General features: G+C 39.3%; 1 protein-coding gene and 1 pseudogene across 1 annotated transcript; one reads left to right on the forward strand and one right to left on the reverse strand.

Annotated features, from left to right (window-relative positions):
• Nucleotides 1–12,169, forward strand: part of LOC128736324 (mucin-5AC-like) — a 35,791-nt pseudogene extending 23,622 nt beyond the window's left edge.
• A 1,917-nt stretch (nucleotides 12,170–14,086) lies between these two features.
• LOC128736325 (uncharacterized) lies at nucleotides 14,087–21,144 on the reverse strand. The gene is made up of 2 exons (XM_053830801.1): nucleotides 21,077–21,144; nucleotides 14,087–15,809 (listed from the first exon to the last, which is right to left on the reverse strand). Exons 1-2 carry the CDS (start codon nucleotides 21,142–21,144, stop codon nucleotides 14,087–14,089), a joined length of 1,791 nt encoding a protein of 596 aa, XP_053686776.1.
• Between the last annotated feature and the right edge of the window lie 3,102 nt (nucleotides 21,145–24,246).

The following is a 24,246-nucleotide window of genomic DNA, read 5'->3' on the forward strand; positions in this document are numbered from 1 at the left end:
AAAGTGCAAACGAAAGGGGAGCGCGCAGCTAGGAACCACTCCTAGGTCACGAATATGATTAACCAGTTGCAGCGCATGGCCCAGACTAGAGTAATTGAAAGTAATCGGGTTCAGTTCAGAGATAGATAAAGTTCAGAGAGCTCGTAGATGAATAGTGTGAAAAGCAAAGGGCTCAAGTTGCTTCCTTAAGAAACCCCTGGTAGACTACAATACAGTTCCGATTCATCCGAACCGATTTTGTCGCAAAAACTGCGGCTGGTAAGGTAAGACTTCGTCCATTTGGCGAAAGCGACGTCCATCCAATAAAATTTCGTGATCGACACGATCGAAGGCAGCTTTTAGTCTGTATACAGGGTTTATTTCTAATTCCCGTCGTAGTAAGGAAAGCCACTCTAATTTTCATCATTTCTTAGGTGGATTTAATGAACAGTCCAAAAGTTCTGATGCTGATTTGACACAAACACACTTACCTTCCGATCCGTGCCCTTTGAATTCACTAAAAAGCGATTATTAAAGGATTTTATTCAAATTACGCAACTGACTTTATATCTTAAATTCGTCATACCGTTTTAAAATCCATCCATCAAAATTTTTCATCGTCCGAACTAAAAATCACAATAATATTTGCGAAGCTAGCGCGCATGGATTTGTGTAGAACGGCATGCCAAATGTTATTTTGCAAAATTTCTGCAGGTCATGCAAGTTTTCCCGGCTGCAGAATAACGACAATGAGTTGCGTGAGTTATTTTCATTTTATGAATGACGGAAATTGAAACGATTAGTCGACATTTTCTTCTTCGTCGCACGAAAAAGCGTAGGAAATTTGGCTGCTAGAAATTCTTTAATGAAAAATGGCATTTAAATAAATCTCAGCTCACTTTGGATTGATCGCGTATGATAGTCAACAAACTAAAATATTAAGGCGCGTGTAGATTGGCAACAAGATTGGCAACATTTGGCTGCGTTTCGAAATCAACAAGAGTGTTAAAGAAATTCTTGAAGTGACTGGCAAAAAGTTCGGATCTTTCCTCTGCTCTGTTCGCAGTATCGCTACCCAGAAACATATTTACAGGCAGTCCTATGTCCTACCTCATTTTTCTTGGAATTCATGGACGACCAGAATAGTTTTGGATTTCTGCGCAAGTTGAATTGCATTCGTAAGATGTATCTTTTATGCAGGAATCGATTACAAGCTCTGTAATTGTTGCTAGCTATGTTAAACTGTCGCTTAGTAAATGAGCATCAGAGCTTGCTTTATTTTCGTAGAGTAAAAACTCTGATGTGCTTTAAACATTGCAAATATATCTGCTTTGGAAAATTTACAGGTTTAAATCTGGATATTATGATCTACCAAAAATAAAAGTTGTCGAGTAACATACAAGCGTTGGTTTATTGGAACAATTAACACAGGTGAATTAAATATCGCTATACATCCTGTTTTTTTGAACAAGTTCGTTCCAAATTCTCTCACTGTTCATACCTCTGCCGGTGTGTTGAATTTAAGCGTCATACGAGTCATATCATAGCTGCCCCATTAAACGTCCCGACGTCCCCATCACTTGTAACAGCGAACAACTTTATTGAGTGCGTCATTTATGATGCCAATTAACTGTGTATTTTTCGTAAATAAAAATTTAAAATTGGCTCCTCCATTTCATGATTCATGGATAAAAACGTGGCCCTGGTACAAAATTGATTATATGACACATTGATACTGTACCGTTTTCTTACAGTCAGTGATTGATTATTTGATTGGCATTTAAACACTTACGTTCTTTGTATGCTACTTGAGATGCCGCACTCCATGTTTGGTAAAATAGTTTCTCTAATAAGCTCTAATTACACGACCAAATACATCTAGCCTCAAGTTTGAATGCATTTCGTGACATTCTTTCCCGTTGTTCATTGCTGTGTTTCAAGAAACAATTACTAATTGCTTTTGATTATCGAACACTTATGAATAATTGATATGTTTGATGTTCTGTTTGCAAAAGTCAACAATTGCATCGTTACGTGTCTCAATTAATGAGCCTTCTGCCTTGTACGAACATATGTGAACGGGGTTACTAAATGTCAGTATGCTAGGATAGAACTTACACGCGAGTTTGGCTGCTGTTACCGGATTACGCTTCCTTCTCACTCTATGTTCATCTTCCTCAGACAGCAGTGAGATGCCTGTCAGAATTGTGTCCATTGTCAGCAATATTAAAATAAACTACCCATCAAAAGCTTAATGACAGTTTGATTAGCTTTTATCCTCCTTCTTCTATTTTTACAACATTGAACTCATCGTTTGCACAAAAGAGATAATTATTATCCATATGTGACTGACTTAGCATGTCTACCGTCATCAGGATAAACGTTGTCGCCAGTAGTTGTCAGACGTCGTACGATATCGCGACATCCCGCACCTTGACCTTGAGTCACCGTTTGGCTGCGACTCGCGGCCGCCTGCCGTTGCATCGTTACCGCCAAAGACCATGACAGGGAGTAGATCCAGTTTCGTCTCACCTCCGCCGCCTTATAACACGCATACATATATGTATTTGAGAGTCCATGTCTGCGCACAAACAACCATGTGGCGACTCTCGCGCTTGCGGTTGGAGCAGAAAACGAAAGTAAAGATTCGCTCTGCTTTTAATTTGCATACCGACGACGGCAGCAGAGTGACCTTGACAACCAACCAGGAAAGCCTGGATCCGATTATCAATCTATATGCTAACTAACGCCTTGCGATCGTATCGGTTTGTGACTATTTGTGACGTCGATTGGCATATGAATGTAGGAGATTACATTGTATTATCGTAGCTTAGTGAGTGTAACACAGCATGAAATATGTGCTAACTTTAGACATTTGTTATGGAATTTTCATGCGAAATGTGTTTCCAATACTAACAAAACATAAGGCATAACAAGTCATTGATACTAATTGTTTCAAATTCATATTTGATATATTTTCAGCAATTTGATAATCGGTTGGTCCTCTAACGCGCTCGATAATTTGGAAAATTTTCTTTGGAAATTAATGCTTCATATTGGTATAGATTCGTCACACATGTTCTCTGCTGGATTTAGATACGTGCTGCGGGTTGGCCAACATTATATTTCAATTTTCCACGTATCAAACCAGGGTTTCACTGTCGAATTGTGTTGTTTTAATGGAACACGATATTTTGCGTCCGTATTTTGCTTTGAATAGAACCAAGCAGCTGTTCAGAACTTCAATATAATTAGACGGACTCGTCTTGTGAATGCATCGAACTCAGAAATAACCCATGGAAAACGTATGGTAAATTAAAACTAACAGAGATCGATTATGTTTATTCATTTCGCCGTAAACATCGTCAAGTGTATAAAAGTGTGTGATCATAAATTACGCAATTCTTGCGTCACGTTGGCATCGATATTTACAATCGCTCAACCAAACTTCATAATAGAAAATGCGAATTATTGTTCCAGAGCTTCTGCGTCTACTCTACACGCTGTCTCCCAGTCGGTTTCGAAATACTGGTCTCACACAAGCCAATCGTCGTATGTTCAAATCTCGACTGAGACAGGCTGCTTCAGTCAGAAGGATCATAGCACTAGCCCCACGATAGTCTGTACACTAACAGTTGGTTGCGAAGTCTGTCAAACAAAGACTATGAAAGGGCATCTTGCGTAATTTTGAGTATTAAATATTTTATAACCAATTTTATCTCCTTGTCCCATTACAGAGGAGCACCATAGTATTGCTCACATTACTGGCAACATGTTACGCAGACATCTCTACACTGCTCCGCGGAGGGTACTCTCAAAATGATGTCTCCTTTGATGGCTACCATTACGACAAACCAAAGGTGCCATTCGAAACACCGACTCGTCCGCCACCACCACCTCCGCCGACGACTCCAAAAAAATGTGCCATAAGCGATCAAAATCCGGCCGGTAGCTGTGGCTACGACTATCCAAAACCGGACCAAAGCTTTACCCTTCCGCAGCGGCTGCCAACAACAACTGCGAGGCCGACCACCACAACGACTCGTCCTACCACCACGGTAAGTTCATTGCCTATGATTCAAATCCTGAATAATAATTTACTCTTCTACGTTTGTTTGCAGACTACGCGAAGGACAACTCCTCCAGTGGAATACTTACCGCCAACGACAACTACCAGGCGAACAACGACGAGGCCTCCAACCACAACTACAACGGTATTAACAACAGGCATATTCTGAGAGCCAGTACTACGAAACGCTCAAAAGCGTAACTAATGAGATTTGGATTAATTTCAGACTACACGAAGGACAACTACAACTACGCGACCAACAACCAGGAAGCCAGATTGTCCGCCATCAGTCCCCAGAAATCCAGATGGAAGTTGTGGATATTCCTACCCGAAACCTGATCAGTCCTTCACGATTCCACAGCGTGTAACGACAACGAGAAGGACGACACCTTCCCAGGAATATCTCCCTCCTAGTACCACTAGGCCGACGACGACTACTGTGAGAACCACTCCTAGGGTAATTTTTTTCGTAGATTCGTCTTCAACGAAACGTTTTATAACATGATGTGTTTCAGCCAACGACAACCACTCGAACTACAACGCGTCCTACTACGACTACTACAAGACGCACAACTACAACCACACGGCCTACGACAACGCAGCGAATTATCCAGACTACTAAATGTGCGCAATCACAACTAAACGCAGACGGTTCATGTGGATATTTCTATCAGAAACCCGAACAAAGTTTCACGTTACCCCAAAAAGTGAGCACAACAAGGCCTACCACGACCACGCGCCGGACGACTCCAGCACAAGAATATCTTCCGCCATCAACGACGGCTAGGACCACGCCAAGGCCAACCACTACTACGACAAGGGTAAGTAAATTAACGAATTGGCTATTCATTGTTCATCGATTACTTTACAGAGAACCACAACTACTACAAGACCAACAACTACAACTGTCAGGACAACTACTAGGGTTAGTTTCATTTTTTAAATTAACAACAAAAAATAACATACATCTTTGATACTGTAGCCGACAACCACCACCACTCGTCGGACTACACCCGCTCAGGAGTATCTGCCACCGTCAACCACTGCAAGAACCACACCACGCCCCACAACGACCACCACGAGACGTACAACCACAACTACGCGCCCTACGACCACTACGCAGCGAATTATCCAGACTACCAAATGTGCTGCATCTCAGTTGAATGCTGACGGATCTTGTGGATATTTCTATCTGAAACCCGAACAGAGTTTCACATTGCCACAAAAAGTGAGCACCACTAGGCCGACCACTACCACTACTCGTACCACAACACGTCGAACGACTCCCGCACAAGAATATTTGCCACCATCAACAACCGCCAGAACTACCCCAAGACCTACGACAACGACAACAAGGGTGAGTGAGCAATACCACAATAGACCAAATTAATGGTCGCAGTGATGCTAATCTTCCTACAAAAAAGTCCCCAATCGCAAGATACCGGTAAGCGTAAATATTAATATTGGTTATCTTTATACAGAGAACTACCACAACTACCAGGCCAACAACTACTACACGGGTTAGTTGCAATTAAAATTTTCAATTACCAACAAACGAGTCTATTGTAATTTCTTCTTCTAGCGAACGACTACCACCACTCGTCGTACTACACCTCCTCTGGAGTATCTACCGCCGTCAACCACTGCAAGAACTACACCACGTCCTACAACGACCACGACGAGACGTACAACTACAACCACACGTCCAACGACGACAACGCAGCGAATAATTCAAACCACGAAATGCGCCCAATCACAGCTCAATGCCGATGGATCATGTGGATATTTCTACCAGAAGCCCGAGCAAAGTTTTACTCTACCTCAAAAAGTTTCTACCACACGGCCGACCACGACCACCACTAGAACCACGACTCGTCGAACGACACCGGCACAGGAATATCTACCACCGTCAACGACCGCTAGAACAACACCAAGACCCACAACAACTACGACCAGGGTAAGTTGGCGAACCTATTGACTAGCATCATAACTTCGACCTACAAAGTGAATTTAAATTTAAATCAATAATTTAAAGGTTACAGAATCAAATTTGACGACATAACTTTTTGAACCTCAGATGACTAACAGGAATTGTATTTATTAAAATCCCTCACACAAAGACACATTTTGGTTGCCATTCAATATCTCCCTTTATTCGAGAATACACATCCTGGGAACTAGCCAGAAGTACATAGTAGTACATGCGATGTGGCATGTCGCGCCACCTTATTGGAATAAGAAAATTTTTCTCAAGCATCTTCGTTAACATAAAATATGTTGATATCCTGATGTTGATAGCTATGAATTTTTGCAACTTCTATTTTTAAACAAAATGACGTGACCTTATTATGGATGATAGACCCGTGCTCGAGACAATTGAGTTTAAATGACAAAATGGATTGCCTCATTTCTACTTTGTCCGGGTCAGCTTTCCAGTAACACCGACATGTATAAAAACTCTAACCGACTTAAAACTTATCAAAGTTATTATAGGATTTCATTCACTAGGTTTGAGTCGGCAACCTACAAGTAACCTTATTACAAATGTTTACTAATTTAAAAAAAATCATAAACATTAATACTATGACAAATATTTATATTACAGCGGACTACCACAACTACAAGACCAACAACTACCACAACAAGAGTAAGTTGAATTTATATCTTGTACCGTCAGTAATGGAATAAAATAAATTACAGTAACGGGTTATGCACTTGTGGTATTACAATTCCGATCAACAATATCATACTTTTTTTGTAGCGAACAACTACCACCACTCGGCGAACTACCCCTGCCCAGGAGTATCTGCCACCATCAACCACTGCCAGAACTACACCACGGCCCACAACGACCACTACGAGACGTACAACCACAACTACACGTCCTACGACCACTACGCAGCGAATAATCCAGACTACTAAATGTGCTGGATCGCAGCTGAGTGCTGACGGATCTTGTGGATATGTCTATGAAGTGCCGGCGCAAAGTTTCACTCTACCTCAGAAAGTTTCTACCACTCGACCGACTACGACCACCACCAGACCCACAACCCGTCGAACCACGCCGGCGCAGGAATATCTACCACCATCCACTACTCGGCAAACTACTACTAGGCCAACAACTACCACAACGCGGGTATATGTCATTTTACTTCTATTACGTATAATTATTTGGCATTTGCCAAATTGGGCAAATTGGGCACGGAAAATTGCATATTTCATTACAGTTAGTTGGTATAAATATTTTCAGCCGAGTCAAAAAAGTCATTCCAATTTGACTGTTTTTTTATCATATGCCAAGGAATATCTATTGTGAATATGAATTACAATTATTAATCGCGATTATCCTAAAAAATTACACTCCCCAATACTAATGCCAATCATTTTGTTTTTAGCGAACTACTACAACTACCAGACCAACAACAACAACTGTAAGAACCACTACAAGGGTAAGATGATCTTTTTGTTTATACCTTCTGTGAAAAGAATATCAATATTTTTACTCATACTGCATATTAGCCTCTATCATTACGTGATTAATTCTTTTTTTGCAGCCAACAACTACCACTACTCGGCGAACGACCCCCGCTCAGGAGTACCTCCCACCATCAACAACCGCCAGGACGACCCCTAGGCCAACAACAACTACTACCCGCCCAACAACGACAACACGTCGGATAACGACAACTCAGCGAATCATTCAGACCACAAAATGTGCAGCATCCCAGCAAAGTCCTGACGGATCCTGTGGATACGTCTATCAAGTGCCGGCACAAAGTTTCACTCTGCCCCAGAAAGTTTCAACCACTCGGCCGACTACTACCACTACCAGACCCACAACCCGTCGAACCACTCCGGCACAGGAATACCTGCCACCATCTACTACACGACCCACGACTACCACCACACGGGTAAGTTTCAGTCTAGTGCAGATTTACTAGCCGACAGACAAATTCGGTCTGCAAAGTTTTAGCCGTATTTAAAGTTTATGCATTTTCCTCCTCAAGATTAAGTAGTCGCAGGTTTCATGCACAAAATTCTAACTCCTATAGTTTATGTAAATGTATTCACTGCAATCGTTCTCTATATTAAAACATAATGAATATATTTTCATGAACACAATTATTATTTCAGGTACACATAAATATTGCTTTAAAACTTTCACGACTACTTGAACTTTAAGTAAACAAGAAATACAAATTACAAATACAAAATTACGAAGAATTAACGGGTGACAACTAAAATTTTGGATTTTTTTTGAGACCCCTATCTCAACAACAAACGAGCTCAGAGAGAAATGAGAGTACGTATGTGTTAGCTCTCTCTCTCTCTCTCTCTCTCTCTCTCTCTCTCTCTCTCTCTCTCTCTCTCTCTCTCTCTCTCTCTCTCTCTCTCTCTCTCTCTCTCTCTCTCTCTCTCTCTCTATCTATCTATCTATCTATCTATCTCTCTCTCCTCTTTTTGTTATTATTTTTTTGTTTTGTTTATGCTTACCTTGTTTCGCTTTAAATGACGGCGAAACAAGAAGCATTTCGGGAGCGCGTTGTACACTTCTACGAACTGCCACAGAAATCGGCAAAAAGTATACGGTACAACATTTAAAAAACGAATATGTTGCGGATTCGACTGTTTACCATATCCTAAGATGCCCAACAACTATTCGCAAGCAAGGCAGTGGAAGACCGGCCAAAATTATGAACGCAGAAGGACATCGTTCTCTTTCTCGTGCCTTCAAAAACAAGCCCTCTGGTTTGGCTATCAATTAAGATGTGCCAGACGAAGACTGAAGAAAATTTTGATCCCATTTCTACAAATATATCATGCAGATAGACAAGACGTGTTTTGACCGGATAGAGCATCATCACATTACGCCAAAAAAATACACAATCGTTCCTAAATACCCATTTGATCCCATTTATACCCAAAAATCACGACCCGAAAAATCTGTCAAACAATGGATATTGTATCTTTAATTTCGCTAAATCAGATCTACTTAATGTATCTTTATCTTTTTTTTGACAGCTTGGGAAAAAAGTTCCAAATTTTAGTTGTCACCCGTTCCAAATGATTATCAAAATCCACTCCACTTTGGTACTTATAATATAAGTCTTATATGTTCTTAAGTGATGTGAAATATAACTTTTTCGTGCGGATATGATTTCGTATCTCAGTTGCAACCAAGATATACAAACCAAATTGTTTACTGGGAAAGAGCAGTAAATTTGATAAAGAAGGGTCGTTGAAACAACGCTAATTAATTTCCTCTTTACCCAAGCTGGGTGATCCTGATCCGCGCGTCGAACCAAGCTATACTGGGAGCCAATCACAACTGGATTCAAACCTAACGTTTTCCCCAGGCCCTGCAGATTATTGGTAAACCTCTGAATCACAGTAAACTGTGTCTCGGAACTAGAGATTCAGTCCGCTGTGCTTTAAAGGTTCTCCAATATCTCGGTCCCCAGGGCTTGGTGATCCAGGTCCAGTGCGCTCAGAATAGTTAGGTATTATATTATTCAAATTCAATGTCTATTAGAATAGGGAATGGTATTTTTAATATCAATTTTAATATCTTTTTGTCATATTTCATGAAATGGTACTTCCATGAACATTAAGAAGAAATGAGTCGTCATTGATTCTGTAAATTTCAGAAGTAGTTTTTTTTTTGAAACGAAAATTCTGTTCATGAAAATATGTTCTCTCTGTTCAGATTGGCAAGAAAAATGCCCCTATTTTCGATTCAAAAACTGTTTCCGAAGTTGGGGTTTCCGACGAAAAGTGAATGACTGCTCATTTCCCCTTAACTGTGATTGCCAATTATGTAAATGATATATAATTCTATTGGCCAACACTAATACTAACCACACCATTTTACAGCGAACTACTACAACTACAAGGCCAACAACCACTACAAGGGTAAGTTGAAGATTTAATAATAATTACATTAGAATTTTACTATAAATACAAGCTTAATTATCAATCAATAACATAATTTTCAATTTCGTAGCCAACAACTACCACTACTCGTCGAACCACTCCAGCACAGGAATATTTGCCTCCATCTACGACCCGACAAACCACCACTAGGCCAACAACCACCACCACACGGGTAATACGCGACGCGAATGCATAACCTAACCTACTGTGTTACCTGACTCATAACGAATATACGTTATATAAGGGGGAGGGTCTCTTAACTCACAAACTTTGTGGTTTTTCGTTTAATTGATCATAAATTCGAATAGAGCATAGAAATATCAACTATATAACATAAGAAATTACATGTTTACTCCAAAAATAAAAACATGAGAGATTTTAGAATTTCTGAAATAGGGGTTCGTTATGAGTCAGGTAACACAGTAGCCATGTTACGTTTATCTTCACCAAACCCCCAGTTTATTTTTTACTGAAAGCATAACTAAGCTTACCACGGGATATTACGCCATTTACGCAAGCCTGGAAAAAAATTAACATATCCGCGGAATTTTCATTTTTTCTGACAGAAATTGTAAACATCTGCAGAATTAAGAATACATGTTGGATGTAGGATGTTATGAACAAAATTTGGTCGACTTAAACTTGATGTTTTTCTTTAATTGTGTACCTATTAAAAAGTCTTAAATAGCACACATTTTGTAGACGCATGCGTGCTCGATGACGCTACTGTTTTGAATTTGACTTCGCACATTGTATTAGCGAAATTGTTTTAAAATGCGTCATCCACACCTTCACACTGGTCGAAGAATTATTTGACTTCAATAAATTTATTGTTTTCTCGCACGGAAAAACTGGGAAAAATGATATGCAAACTGTGAAAAATAATTGACTGCCCAGGTGGGACTTGAATCCACAACTCTCAATCTTGCGTTGAATGCGATTTTTCCCCAATTCTTCCAATGTTCGTTCTTCACAAAAACACATTTACTCCGTAGTAAGAAGTATAAATTAACTTGACCAATATAAGTCAATATCAAAATGATGAAAAATTGTTTCCTCACACGTTTTGGGTAGAAATTGAACAAGGTTAGAATGCTGCAATAGTTTTAGTTCTAGATTTAAACTATAACTTTTTGACTTATAAGAATGTAGTGACTCCAAATAGCGACGATGAACAAAACAAAACGACGCTTACGAACGACTGAACTAACACCAAGGCAAGTAGCTTTCTGTTTAAGAGTTTTATACGATAATCAAATTGGGAAGGTGATAGATATTTTTAAGCGTACGAAACTGTCAATTTCGTTAAAAAATTACTGGTTTGACAAACTATCTCTACCTGTAGCTTGAGATGCAAATGAAACCATGTAATCCATGTAATACAAGGAAATTTGAGTGAAACATGGAAAAACGTCAGCTGCCTTTCGTGACGTAACACGATTGTTCCGTGCTGTTTTGGCCGGACTAGGCATCCTGCCATAGCGGAACAAAGCTCATGGAGTAGTATGTTGCCAACTACGTGCAGATGGTGCCTAAGAATTAAAACTCTCACTAGACGTCAGAACTCCGACGAAAACGGTCAAGCAGAACTAGAAGAAGCCCCAAAAACTGTTGGAAGCAAACAAACAAAGTAGACGAGGTGGCTGTACATCATCTAATGACAGGAATTAAACGAAAAACCTGACATTTTTTTCTGTATTTTACTAATTCTTGTATGAGCAAATTTTGATCGTAGCACCCGTTATTTTGCAATAAGTTTATTATGCAATAATATTTGTGCGATAGGTAATGTTGTTTTGTGTTTTTTAAGCTTGTTTTAGTACTAAATTCTCAATTTATTAAATGCTACCGAGAAGTGCCCGAATAATGTTATTTATCGATCTAATCTAAACAGCGTACGACAACTACCACAAGGAGAACAACCCCTGCCAATGAGTATCTGCCACCATCAACGACTCAGGTAACTTAAACTAGTTTCTAGTTATGTAACGAAAACTCATTATAAACTATGTTCCACAGCGTACTACCACTACCACCCGCACCACCACTCGCCCAACGACAACCACTACTCGACCAACAACCACACGGCCGGTAACACGGCCTACCACAGCGGCACCGGAGTATCTACCTCCGGAGCAAAGCACCGGATATTCCTATCCTAAACCTGCCATACCGTTCAACTTTTAAACACTACCAAAACGTTCCAATCGAGTAAGCTTTAGGAACGATACGCTCGATCAGCCATTATCCTCCTGTACATAACTACATAGGACTATTTAGCATTAGACATCGCTATTCGCTTTACTCCCCAGTTGAACATTTCGGTACTTTCCTTAACTCAAAATCTCTCAATAAAAGCATGCTCGGGTATTTTCACAATTCCTGTTAAAGACTATTAGTTGTTCTGACGGATACGTATTTCACCTTCAAATCACAGGTTTTATCAGTGTATACACCTTTGAACAGACAATAGTTTAAAACAGACACTGATAATGACCGCTAGTCCAAAATACGTACCCTATCAGAATAGCCAATGAACTGTCAAATTGTAAGGAAAAGTTTCGTCTTCCTTGATTTGCAGTTTCTGCTATGTTGCTTAACCAAGGAACTCTTGACTTGAGTGAAGTTTGAATTGTTAACTACATGGCTAACATAGGAACAACACTCTCACTCTGGTTGTTTCTGTTGGCAAATAACAACTTCTATTTGTATAGGTACTCAAAATTTTCGTTTGCATATTTCTACGCAAGTATTAATTTTCGGTATCACTACTAAGTAACCTTGCCAGCTCTTATTGAACGTAATCTTGGACCATTGAAAAATGTTTTTAAATGTTTTGGAAAAATGGGAGTTTTGATCATTCATTAAAACTCAGGAAGAGACAACTTTACAGCATACAGTATATAGCTTCTGACGCGATAAATTTACAAATTTTAGTATTAATGCAAAAAAATTTAAAAACTACCTTTTGGAAAGAAGATATCTAAATAAGTACAATCCGTATCAGTTTGAAAAGTTGGTATCGCTTCTGTCCAAGAGTCAATAAAATTTTCAAGACTTCTATATGATTAATAGGGATTATATTGCATAAGTTCGGGAATGTTGAAAATGCATTGCGAAAGTCATTTGAGCGAATTTGATTTAAAATCATATTCAGAAGGAAAAGAATGGATTTGATTGGAAACGTTGTTCTGCATGTAACAACTTGATTTATTGGAAGATCTGAAACCTGCATTGATAGCAGATAGAGATGTACCCTTTCAAATTGAAAATTGTTTGCAAGTTTGTCTATATAAATTGTCCTCAACACTGCCTTAAGTACTATACAAAACTCTATTATTTACATTCATACGCCAATACTGCCAACATAAAAATAAAATTCGCGAAAGCTATAGTTTATAAGTTCACGTTCACGGTTGGCGACCACGACGGCGATGACGACGACAGATAACGCCGAAGGAATGGATATAGAAATTCATTTGACGTTCGTACTGATGATGCTTTATGCTAAGGGCGGCTTCGTAGTTGTTATTTTAGGCATAGGATAACTCGTTACCGAGCAGCAATGCTCTAAATAATACTCAATAGCAATAGTTGTAAAAGGAAATCGATTCGATCTTGTAGACTTGAACACTCGTACGCAGCAAAAAAGCAAATAGCGGCAAATTCGAAGGCAAATTGTGATCATAACTTGATAGAACGAGAAGCAAAACAAAAGAATGTTTATGCAAGTGAGACTACTCTTGGAAATCTTTAGAAAATGAAATGAAATAAAGAATTATCAATGACATCACCCTGAGTATTTGTTTTTCCCACAAATTTGTCCCCTGTTAACCTGTTATAAGGCCGTGGCAATTATATTGCCACCAGCGAAAAATATTTGTTTTGCATCTATAATGGCATCCATATAATTATAGAAGCAAAATAAAAAATTTTTGTTGGTGGCAATATAGTTGCCACTGCCTTATAAAGGGTTAAACCATGTGCAATCTTTCTATAAATAATATTTTTATTTCTAATCTTAGCAATATTAAATACTTAATTCTGTTATTTGTATTAGGAATATAATAAAATACTGATTAGGAAGAAATCTCTGAAGCAGTTCTAATTAGCATCGTTTGCGTGAAAACTCGGCACACTCAGCTTGGTTGCCGTAGAACCGTGATTAAATCCATCAAGCTGATGAAGATTTCCCATCAAATTGGTGGTCGACATCCGTTGTTGGAACGAATTCACTAAAGGGACTCTCGAAGGAATTTCAACGGATTTCACCGTTTCCACGACATTCCGCGTTGACTGTGCTGCTGTTGAAGTCTTCACTACCGGTGGAATTACTGTGGTGGTGGTGCTGGTTGTTGTTGTTGCTGTGCTGGTTGTTGTATCATTGTCCGGCAAAACCTCCAGATAATTCCTTACAGGCTCTACGGTTGACTTTACCTTATCTCGCTCGGGATCAGGCAGAAATTTTTCTTCAGACAAACTCAACCGATTGATATCGTAGTCGCTTTGTTGCAGTTCTAATTTACGAGACTCTACCAGCGGGGAAGGTTTTTTGGGATATAAATTTAGATGCACCATCAGCTTACCCCCCAGTGTGGTGGCAGTGCTCGGATGGGCCTTAACAGTCGTCGATGGTCGATAACGGCTGGTTGTTGATCTGCGGTAGTAATCATCTTCCAATGAAGGCGGTTGATTGAACATAGCGTGTTTAACTTGGGCAAAATTATGGTTGCTGAAGAACGGTGGAAAAGTCATGCTTGAGTAGTTCGGAATGGGTCTTTTCTTTACGGTCGGCCGTCGCAGGTTTGGACTACCGTCGGTCATCGGTTCAATATCCAGCATGATTGAGAATGGCATGCCTTTAGGAGTTCTTTCGTATGTTCCGTCATTTTTCACCGGTGCAAATCTGAATTGATTGGTAGCGAGTAGATTTACGTCACTGGGATTCGTAGGGCGGAAGTTATAAAACAGGTCAGGCATGTAGACGCTGGGTACATCAAGTTGACTGTTAATAATTTGTGGCTTAGCAATATGAAGCTCGTGTTGTTTGGATGAATCCCCGAATAACGTCGTTATGTCACCGTTTTTTCTAGGATGGCGATAAATTCCAGAAAACTTTACACGATGATTTTGATATATTGGATTACTGAACTCAGAAGGATGTTGTTGATACAAAGGAAAGTACTTATGGTTTTGATGTTTTGAGGTTTGCAATTGGTTTAAAACATCCTGGATGTTATTCACCACGAGGCTTTGGTGTCGATGTTTTCTTGGGCTGCGCAAATTTTCTGGATCTTCCAATTCATAAGTATTGTTTTGTTTCGAGAACCCTGAAGGGTTAGGCACTGTAGACGTCAGTGGAGCTCCAACTGGATGCAAGAGTAGCGATAGTGCAGGCTGAGGATTACCTGATAATGAAAAGTCTTCCGAAAATCTCCGCATACTTCCCAATCTTGGAGGTTTCAAATAAGCACTTGGAAACAGTACAAGATTGTCGGTGGATTTAATGGTAGGATTTTCGGGACCTAACCGACGAAACCGTCGTTGTTTTCGCGCCTCTGCTGTTTCTTTCGCCTGTAAGCCAGTTGAAGATTGCAAATTGCTTGAGGAAAATGGTGTGGTTAGCACAGTATGACCCATACTGGACTCGATACTGGTTTCGTTGGAAAAACTTTCCATAATCAGTTCTCGTCGAGATGATTCCACTTTATTCACTATGATAAAGAGTACTAAAAATGCGACGAACGCCAGAGCAAGTATCCCGTACAGAGATACTTTGCGATGGTTGAAGGATTGTTTTCTTGGCGATTCTTCTGGTGCCTCATATCTGAAAAGATAAAATAAATTTAAGCTACATATGAAAAAAATATAAACATCCGAAAAAAAACGAACCTTATTGTTCTTATACAGAAATACTGTTCCTAATTTTAAAATTTTTAATGATCAGTCTCATTAAGAGTTAAATTTATACGTTTCATTTCATATTTTTTGATGTATTATGCTATTTAATGGTTCTATACCTATATTGTAAGGCTATATTCAGCCTTAATTCGTCGTCAATAACCATATAAGCAATAACCAAAGAAATAAGAAAGACTATACTAGCTGTAAACAATCGCTTGGCTGACAGATGCTAAAAATGTTCTTTATTTTACTAATATTAAAATCAATACAACTACGTATACTGCAATAATATTTTTAAGCGATTCTAAAAGAAACGTCTTAGATGTTTTATTTTTGTGCAGTACTGTCATCCATACCTAATGAATATTAAGTTCAGCTATCATATCTAAATTTGATATTCATTAGTTATCGCATTTTTATGAAGAATAACTTGCTATTAATAAGTTATATTACATTTTTTACTATACCAAATGAATTACTAAATCAGCTATGAAGCTACAAAGAATGACTATTAAATGCCTCACTGAGGTATAATACTTCAATTGATGTCCCGTGCAGCAAAAACATTTGATATTGTTTAGACATTGCAATAACAAAACCAGTTATTTTTAAGTGTTTGCAGAATATTTTAGCTATTTTACCTCTTAGGTCAGGCTCGTTAATACCAAATTCAGATATGCAGTTATTCACTAAAAAATATCTGGTTCAATTCTTCAATAGTTTTCTCCTGCTCGGGAACCTACATCACAAACATTGCTCAATATGGCAGTTTATCTGTATGCATTTTGGCATTTCAGTATACCATACTCTACGCATCATAGCTCGACCACTTTCCCGAGCACGGTGCATCTTCATTTGCATCAGCTATTTTCCTACTTATTTGGTAACCACCAACTGCTTGTTTTCTTTCTCACTGATTGCGTTTGCACTCTTCTTCTTGAGTTTGCCCTGCAGTATCAACTGGTATTCCTCAATCGACCTTCGAGCTCCAAGGCATTGACCGGGTTCCACTGTTTGAAAATCATAGTGACGCTATTGTCTTTGTACCAACTTTTGGTCGAATTTAAATTGTGGCAGCCTACCAAGTCAGGCCAGAAAAATTGCTTCAACCTTATACTGCTCACAAAACGACTGCAACCTTCACGGAAGTCGCTTTTCAGTCCGCAGCAGCAGATTGCTTACTATTCGTGAAGCCTTTTCAAAATTCTTGGATCTCTTATTAATCTTGCAGTCTTCCGGAACAATCTGCCAATCGAACGAGGTATAAAATTGTTGTCAATTGTGCAAAAACGGCGGTGTAATCTATTTCATCATCCTTAACGTCGTAAACGTATTTCGTAGGCAAATTCCTTGAACGTTTCATTGCCTCCAGGTTTTACTTTGTATTACGGTCCAATACATCTTATGCTAGTGACGCCATGATTTGATAAATGCGTTGTCTAATCTCCTTACTCGTATTATTGTCGGCCAAATTTTTTGAAAGCATCAACCACTTCCAGGTTATCGCCGTCAATAGTCACTATCCGTGGGAGGCGAACGTTGATTTCGCTGGATTTTTCTTGGTTTTCGACGCATTGCACCCAATCCTCCTACCTTTCGTTTTCTAGGTTTCTAGTAATGATGTCTGCGAAGGGTAGAAGTTGGCTATTTCTGCAGAATGACGTTCCTCTCGTTGCGATGCCCGCTCTCCGGATAACACCTTTAATAGCGATATTGAATAACATACAGTCTATCCCAGAGATCCACAGAGGAAGCTAGAGCTTCATTTAACACGCGCGTAGTCGCGCCCGTAGTCCGAGGATATGGTCCAAGGTTCTTCGATCAGGTGATCTCTAGGTGACTGTGTAGATATTGTCAATTGCATTGCTCCTTAGACTTTTATTCATAGACGTCATTTTATTCATAGACGTCATTTTATTCATAGACGTCATTTTATTCATAGACGTCAAAATATTTTCACACATGATTTTCCTCTAGATGCTTTAAATTGTAATCGACAAATGCATCTTCAATTCGATCACCAGTTGATTTATGGTCGTTTACTTGTAAATGCCCGTTATCCATATTGTTCTGAATAAACGAATCCAGCAGTAAAAAGAAAACAAAAATCAACAAAGGCCTCTCGCATCGAATGGGAAATCGAATTACAGTAAACACCTGCTGCATGGAACCGATATGTCCAATAACTATTTCGCATTTCGTTCCTAATCGTGTTCCTAATAGTTTTTCGTCATTTTTTCATAATAATATTTTAAATTTACGCATCTAGGGTAAATAACAACAAGAATGAAAAACCAATATTAGCGTTTGACCACCGATAAAGTTAAAGGTGGTTAAAGTACGCTATTGATTTCGAGTTCCAACCAACGGAAGCGTACTGTAAACTGGTGTGAGCATATTTTGGTGTGACAAAATTATTTGGCTGTGAGTCTATTGAGGGGAGAAATGCGCAATATCTTTGCGGTAAAAGAAAGTGCTTCTGATTACCAGGCCGCAAAGTTGATGCATCGCTGACCTTTATCGTTCGTGTCGGTGTGCAGGCCTTAGAACACTTTCTTCTTACCGTCGGGTCTACCTTCGTGTGCACAGTGCACGTTTAGGATGGTGTAGAGAAAGAAATGGCCTTTTATCCTCAACATAAACATCCTTTCGCTCATGCGAACCTGCATTCTGCCAATCACTACAAGACCTGTTCCTAACCCATTGCACTATGGTCCAGAAAGCGATTTTAGACGGACAAAAATGATTGCGCCTAAACGGGATATTCTAGCTCAATGAAGTCTTCGGCAACTTTTTGAATGAAAATATGATGCATCTTTTGAAAGGGTCGTTCAATGTTCAGATGATACCGTAACAACAATTCAAATAATAATTTTTTTAATAAGTTTGTTTTCTATTTTTTAGTTCCAAAACATTAAAGATAGATTCTTTTCACATAACTTTTCTAAACATTCCAAATTTCTAACTCTTACGTATTTTCAGCAGTGGACCTTTGTTTATGGACGACCCGTAAAATCATATTTCCACTTATAACTCATTTATCTCAACAGATAGCTCAATATGATGTTCTACAAAATTTTTTATACATAAGAGATGAATATTTTTTGCAGAAGACTATTTTGCTTTATCTTTATGAGTTAATAAGATATAGCCGATTTCAGATTAAAAACAGGCCAATTTTACTAAAGCATAACTCGAAAAGCGGCAAACGAATCTTGATGAACCTTTGGCGATTCAATATACACATATGCACAAAGTTTTTAGCAAAAAAATGGTGGAGGTGCTATTTTTTTGAAAAAAGATAAAACTCTTTGAACATTATGATTTACTGTAGCTAAGGTTCTCGTTTTATCCATCCCTAACTGCCCAGGCACAGTTTCTGGCTCAGTTTCAAAGCGTTATAACACAATTTCGCGTAACTATTTTTTTAGAAACTGTCTTTAAAACATAAAGACTCAAAAAGACTTCATTGAGCTAGAATATCCCGTTTAGGCGCAATCATTTTTGTTCGTCTAAAATCGCTTTCTGGACCATAGTGCATTGGTCGATTCACCGCTCTGGTAAAATAAGACCTTTCCGCCCCGGATCCTCCACATCTACAGATCTCCTGAAGTACCACAATGCTGAACTTTTGGGCTTCTAACTGATTGAGCAACACCCTGTTGCCACCCACGAAATTCAGGGATCTGCAGTTCCTCGTACCAAGCATCCATTTCATGTCCTTATTTCGTCGCCTTTGTCTACGCCGAATGTTCCGTGTCGAACTTTCTTGATTTTTCGTAGTAAGAACTAGGGCGTTTATACCACTATACTTACCAGGGCGTTTATACTAACCCAAGCAACACGCGACTACCACATTTGGTTGAAATAACTTTTTTACGATCTGTTTTAGTCAAATATTAGTCATTATAACTACTTTACAACAACTGTGCTGCCAGGAAGCCTCGTACCCCATCACGAGGGGCCATCGTAGGGGTAGTGCCGAGACAACATATTTCTTAATTCAGCCGCCCACTCCAGATCAGACGCTGTCTTGAGCTGCTCCTAACCTGGAGTACAACCACACGTGAGGAGTCGTCAAGCTACATAGAGCCGCCACTGACGGATGCTCAAAAGCTTGACAAAACTATTCCTCGTTCCTACACTCAGTGTTGACATAGGTGCCTGATTTCCTGTCGGTACACGACCATAGTTTCCACCGGGTTGGTTAGCAGATCTTCGTTAATGTTGCTTTAATTTCAGCTTGTACCACGAGAAGGGAAGGGCACCATACAACAGGAGTGTCAAGACTGCCCGCAGAGTACGATCCGAGAGTTCAGTCGGAACTCTTGATTGCCAACTGCGGTTGGAAATCATTCGAAAAGTTAAAGCTGATCCCAACATCTCGGATTATGATTTGACGAAAAACTATACGCTGACCGCTGTAATAAACGAATTTGTCATCGGGAAGGCTACAAGTGTTACCGAGGAGGTAAGTAACCCAACCGAAGCCCCAAACAAAAAAACTGCGGCCAGAATCTGCGCACATAAACTGTACGATCGCGATGAATGTTTTTGCTCGAAGATGAAACTTATGCTTCAACTAAATCCCAGGGGACAAATTCTACAAGGTACCGGCTCGCGGCAAAGTTCCTAGCAAGTTCCTACTTTACTAATGATTGTTTGTACGAGGATTACAATCAATAGGATAGTACTGGATGCACAATTATCCTGTACTCCAACCGCTGTCTGCTAAGTTTGTCGAATAAAAACAGAAGTCAAGTTTCAAAAACGGAATGTAGCACCAAGGTTTTGCTTTTACCCTGCGAAAGCTTGATAAATTTTTAAACCGTATCGTTCTGAGCAATCGGCATCCAATGTGATTTGCTATTTTATTTTCATTATCACATATTGTACTTCAATATAGAACACAAAGATTAAATCAGAGGCTGATAAGTCTTTCCTCAACCACATTAACGTTTAACGTACAGTAACCACACATTTTCATAAAAAGGTTAAACATCACGACATACACGACCGAAACTCTAATTTTGCACTCAAAAAGTGTTTTTAATACGCTGTGCACTGAATTACGCTGTACCTGAATTGAAATACTTAAAGTCCTCAACACTACTATTTTGTGCTTCTTATGATTCTTTAAGTACAACTTTGCTTCATTAATTTTACTAACAAAACCACAACTTCACTCACTTGTACAATCCGAACTGTGACAGCCAATTGTTACTGTAAGCCTTAACGAAACCACCTCCGTTATTCATATTAATTATTAGTGAAGAATTTCTGTTCACATGCCGACAAACGGTAACACCCGTAGACAAGGTTTTCCTCTCGTTTTTCTTTCAAAAAGCCGTCTGTGTATCGAAAATCCTACATCCGAACTAGTTTATCGCGTTTTCCAAAAACAACTGAACAAACTCCAACTGTTGAGGACATTTCAAGCCTTCTAAAGCCCACAGTCAGCCGACGACAACAACCACGAAGCTCCGCACTGAAAGGTAAAAATCAACGATGATTTCCATTTCCATTGCCCCTGCTACGTACCCCATCCAGCCAAAGCATTACCTCCTTGTGTGCGGTATCATCTTTGGCGAATTTTTATGACACTTGATTCAAGTGTTTGATCTACCCAGCAGCATGCATAACGAGTTACTCATTTGAAATTTTCACTAGCGTAGATAATTCCTCATTCTGCACCGAGCGGTTGACTGAATCTGAGCATTAGGTAGCAGTATGAAAATTTCTAGCAGTGCTATGAAAGGTTTCTTGTGCAAACATTTTATTTGAATAGTAGCTGTACCAACTGTTACAACCCTTGAAACTCATTATGCTCATTAATGTTATTCAAATTCCTGTCTTACTAAACTGTACGTATCAAAACATTACACCAGTAATATAGCACTTTCTGTCGCCCGCGAAACGGTAACGATAAGGAATGCACAAGAAGCGGCACATGTTTACCCAAGTTTAATGCCTAAGGTGCTACCAAGCGCGTAATTAACCACCATCAAAGCATTAAACTTGTACGAAGCATGGATGTTAGCACGTGTGCGGCACAGCACAGCACAGTTAACCGCGCTCTTAATTTGTTGTCAACCAAGCGCAAAAGCTAATTTTTACGACCTCTAAATCCCCGGCGCCGGTAGATTTTTGGCTGTCTTCCGACGGTTTCGTTTCGATTTCATTCGGAAGTGCGTTTAAAAAAACAATTGTCCACATTTGAAGCTGAACTGCAAGGAAATGAATCATTCGCAACTAGAGTGTGTGAGGTAGGTACTGGTATTGAATGTCAATTAAGCTGTTTGATTGATCGATTGTGGTGGAATGTTTGCAGAATACATTACTGATAATATAGGATTTTGTTGCATAACCATTCACTCAACTGTGTCTTCAGGAAGATGCAAGATGACATAATTGAACTTGTGGATCGAAACAGTATAAATGGATAATTTAAACCAAATATGTTCTTACCCTGTGTTGGCCCTGAAACTTCACCTAAACCCTTTTATATGCAGTATGACACATAAGTTTATCTTAAAGTATGAAATGCCATGTTACATTGTATTACAAATATAAAAGTGGTATGTTTCGTTTCCTTTTAAATTGTAATCTATCTTCTTCTTCTTCTTCTCCTGAGCGTGAGTTTGTATGTTCCACCATAACTCCAGAACGCCTTGACCGATCTCCACCAAATTTGGCACACATATTCCTTGATATAGGGGAATCAGCGCAGGGCGGATAAGAGGGGGGGAGGCCATAAATGCCTGGTCGGTTCTTCACCAAACTTGGCATGCATGTTCCTTGACATAAGTGAATCAGCACTGATAGGTTCACAAGAAAAGGGGGGCCGATGGTGATTTATAACAGGGGAGGAGGCCATAACTCCGAAAAGCCTGAATTGTTCTTCATCAAACTTGCCACACATGTTCCTTGAAAAAAGAGAAACAGCACTGGGGGTTAACAAAAAGGAGGAGGAGTTTCCCTAATAGGACGGGGGAGGGTCCCTAATAGGGGAAGAAGCCATAACTCCGAAACGCCTTAACCGTTCTATATCAAACTTGGCACACATGTTCCTTGACATCAGAGAATCTGCGTCTTGGTTGACAAAGAGAGAGGGGCTAATAAGGGGGGGATACCATAACTCCGAAACACCTTGACTGTCCTTTATCCAACTTGGTATACATGTTCCTTGACAAAAGGGAATCAGAACTGAAGGGATTGACAAAAGGGGGGGAGTCCATAACAGAGCGAGGCTCCGAAATGTTTGCACGGTTCTCCCATAAGTGACGGTGGGCCAAGAAGAGGTAGTAACGCCCACATGACTGTAACAATTTATCCGTACAACAGAAAAAATTAGAATATGACACAATGCTGCACAATGCAATGCTCGCAGCTGTAGATTTGTCAAGTGTAATTATGCACCGAATCAAAGTGACCCGTATAAAAAGTGTTCGATCATTAGTGTAAAGTGTTGTTGGCCGACTCTATTTAAGTTACAGGTGCAATCATTCAAACAATGTGGAGTTGATCTGAGACCATGTTTTTGTCATGGTCAGCTTTATATGTCATTTTAAGGCATTAATAATGGAGTGCAGCTATGTACATCTTTATAAACTGGAATGTGTTGTATGCTTAGTACTTTCTGTTTCATGTCATATTTTCTCGGAAATAAGTAGCACAAGCTAATAAACGTCGAGACTGTTAAATTGTTAAAAGCGGAAGGTGCAAATAGGAAAAATGTCTTTGTTTCTCTTTCTTTATAGGGTTTTATAGAGATTTCCGTGAAGAAAACAGATGTGGAAGTGGCCGGGTAGACAAAAATGGGGAAGCTGACAAATAAAGAGGGACGTCCAAAAGAGGAACAAGCGTTATATTTTTGCAATTTATTACAATATTTCGATTACAATAACTGATGTACAAGTGGCTGTGAGACAAAGGTGCCCCGAGTAAGATCGGGCACTCAGCTAGTGTTAAACTAATTTTCTAATGTTCAGCATTCGAAAGACTCATAAATTTGTCTTGTCTCAGTAAAGTAATAGTGAAATCTCAAAAAGAATGTTATGCCGAACTTTTTCTTTTCCTTGGACAAAAAAAGTAACAAAAACGGAATAGGTATAAAACAAAAAGCTGCTGCGTTTTTGTGACCCACATCATTAAGATTTCCAAAAAAAAATAATTTATAGCAATTTATCTCTTGCATAGCGAATAGGTACAGAAATAAATGTACATAAAAGTGACACTCATAGTCATATAATGGGACCGCCACTGTAACCACAGGTAACCGCTGTAACTCGTACTGGAACACGAATTTTTTATGACGTTTGCCTAAGCAAAGGCGAAAACTGTTTCGCTCACTGATACAA

This window comes from Sabethes cyaneus, chromosome 2, assembly GCF_943734655.1.
Source record: "Sabethes cyaneus chromosome 2, idSabCyanKW18_F2, whole genome shotgun sequence".
Taxonomy (NCBI): Eukaryota; Metazoa; Arthropoda; class Insecta; order Diptera; family Culicidae; genus Sabethes; species Sabethes cyaneus.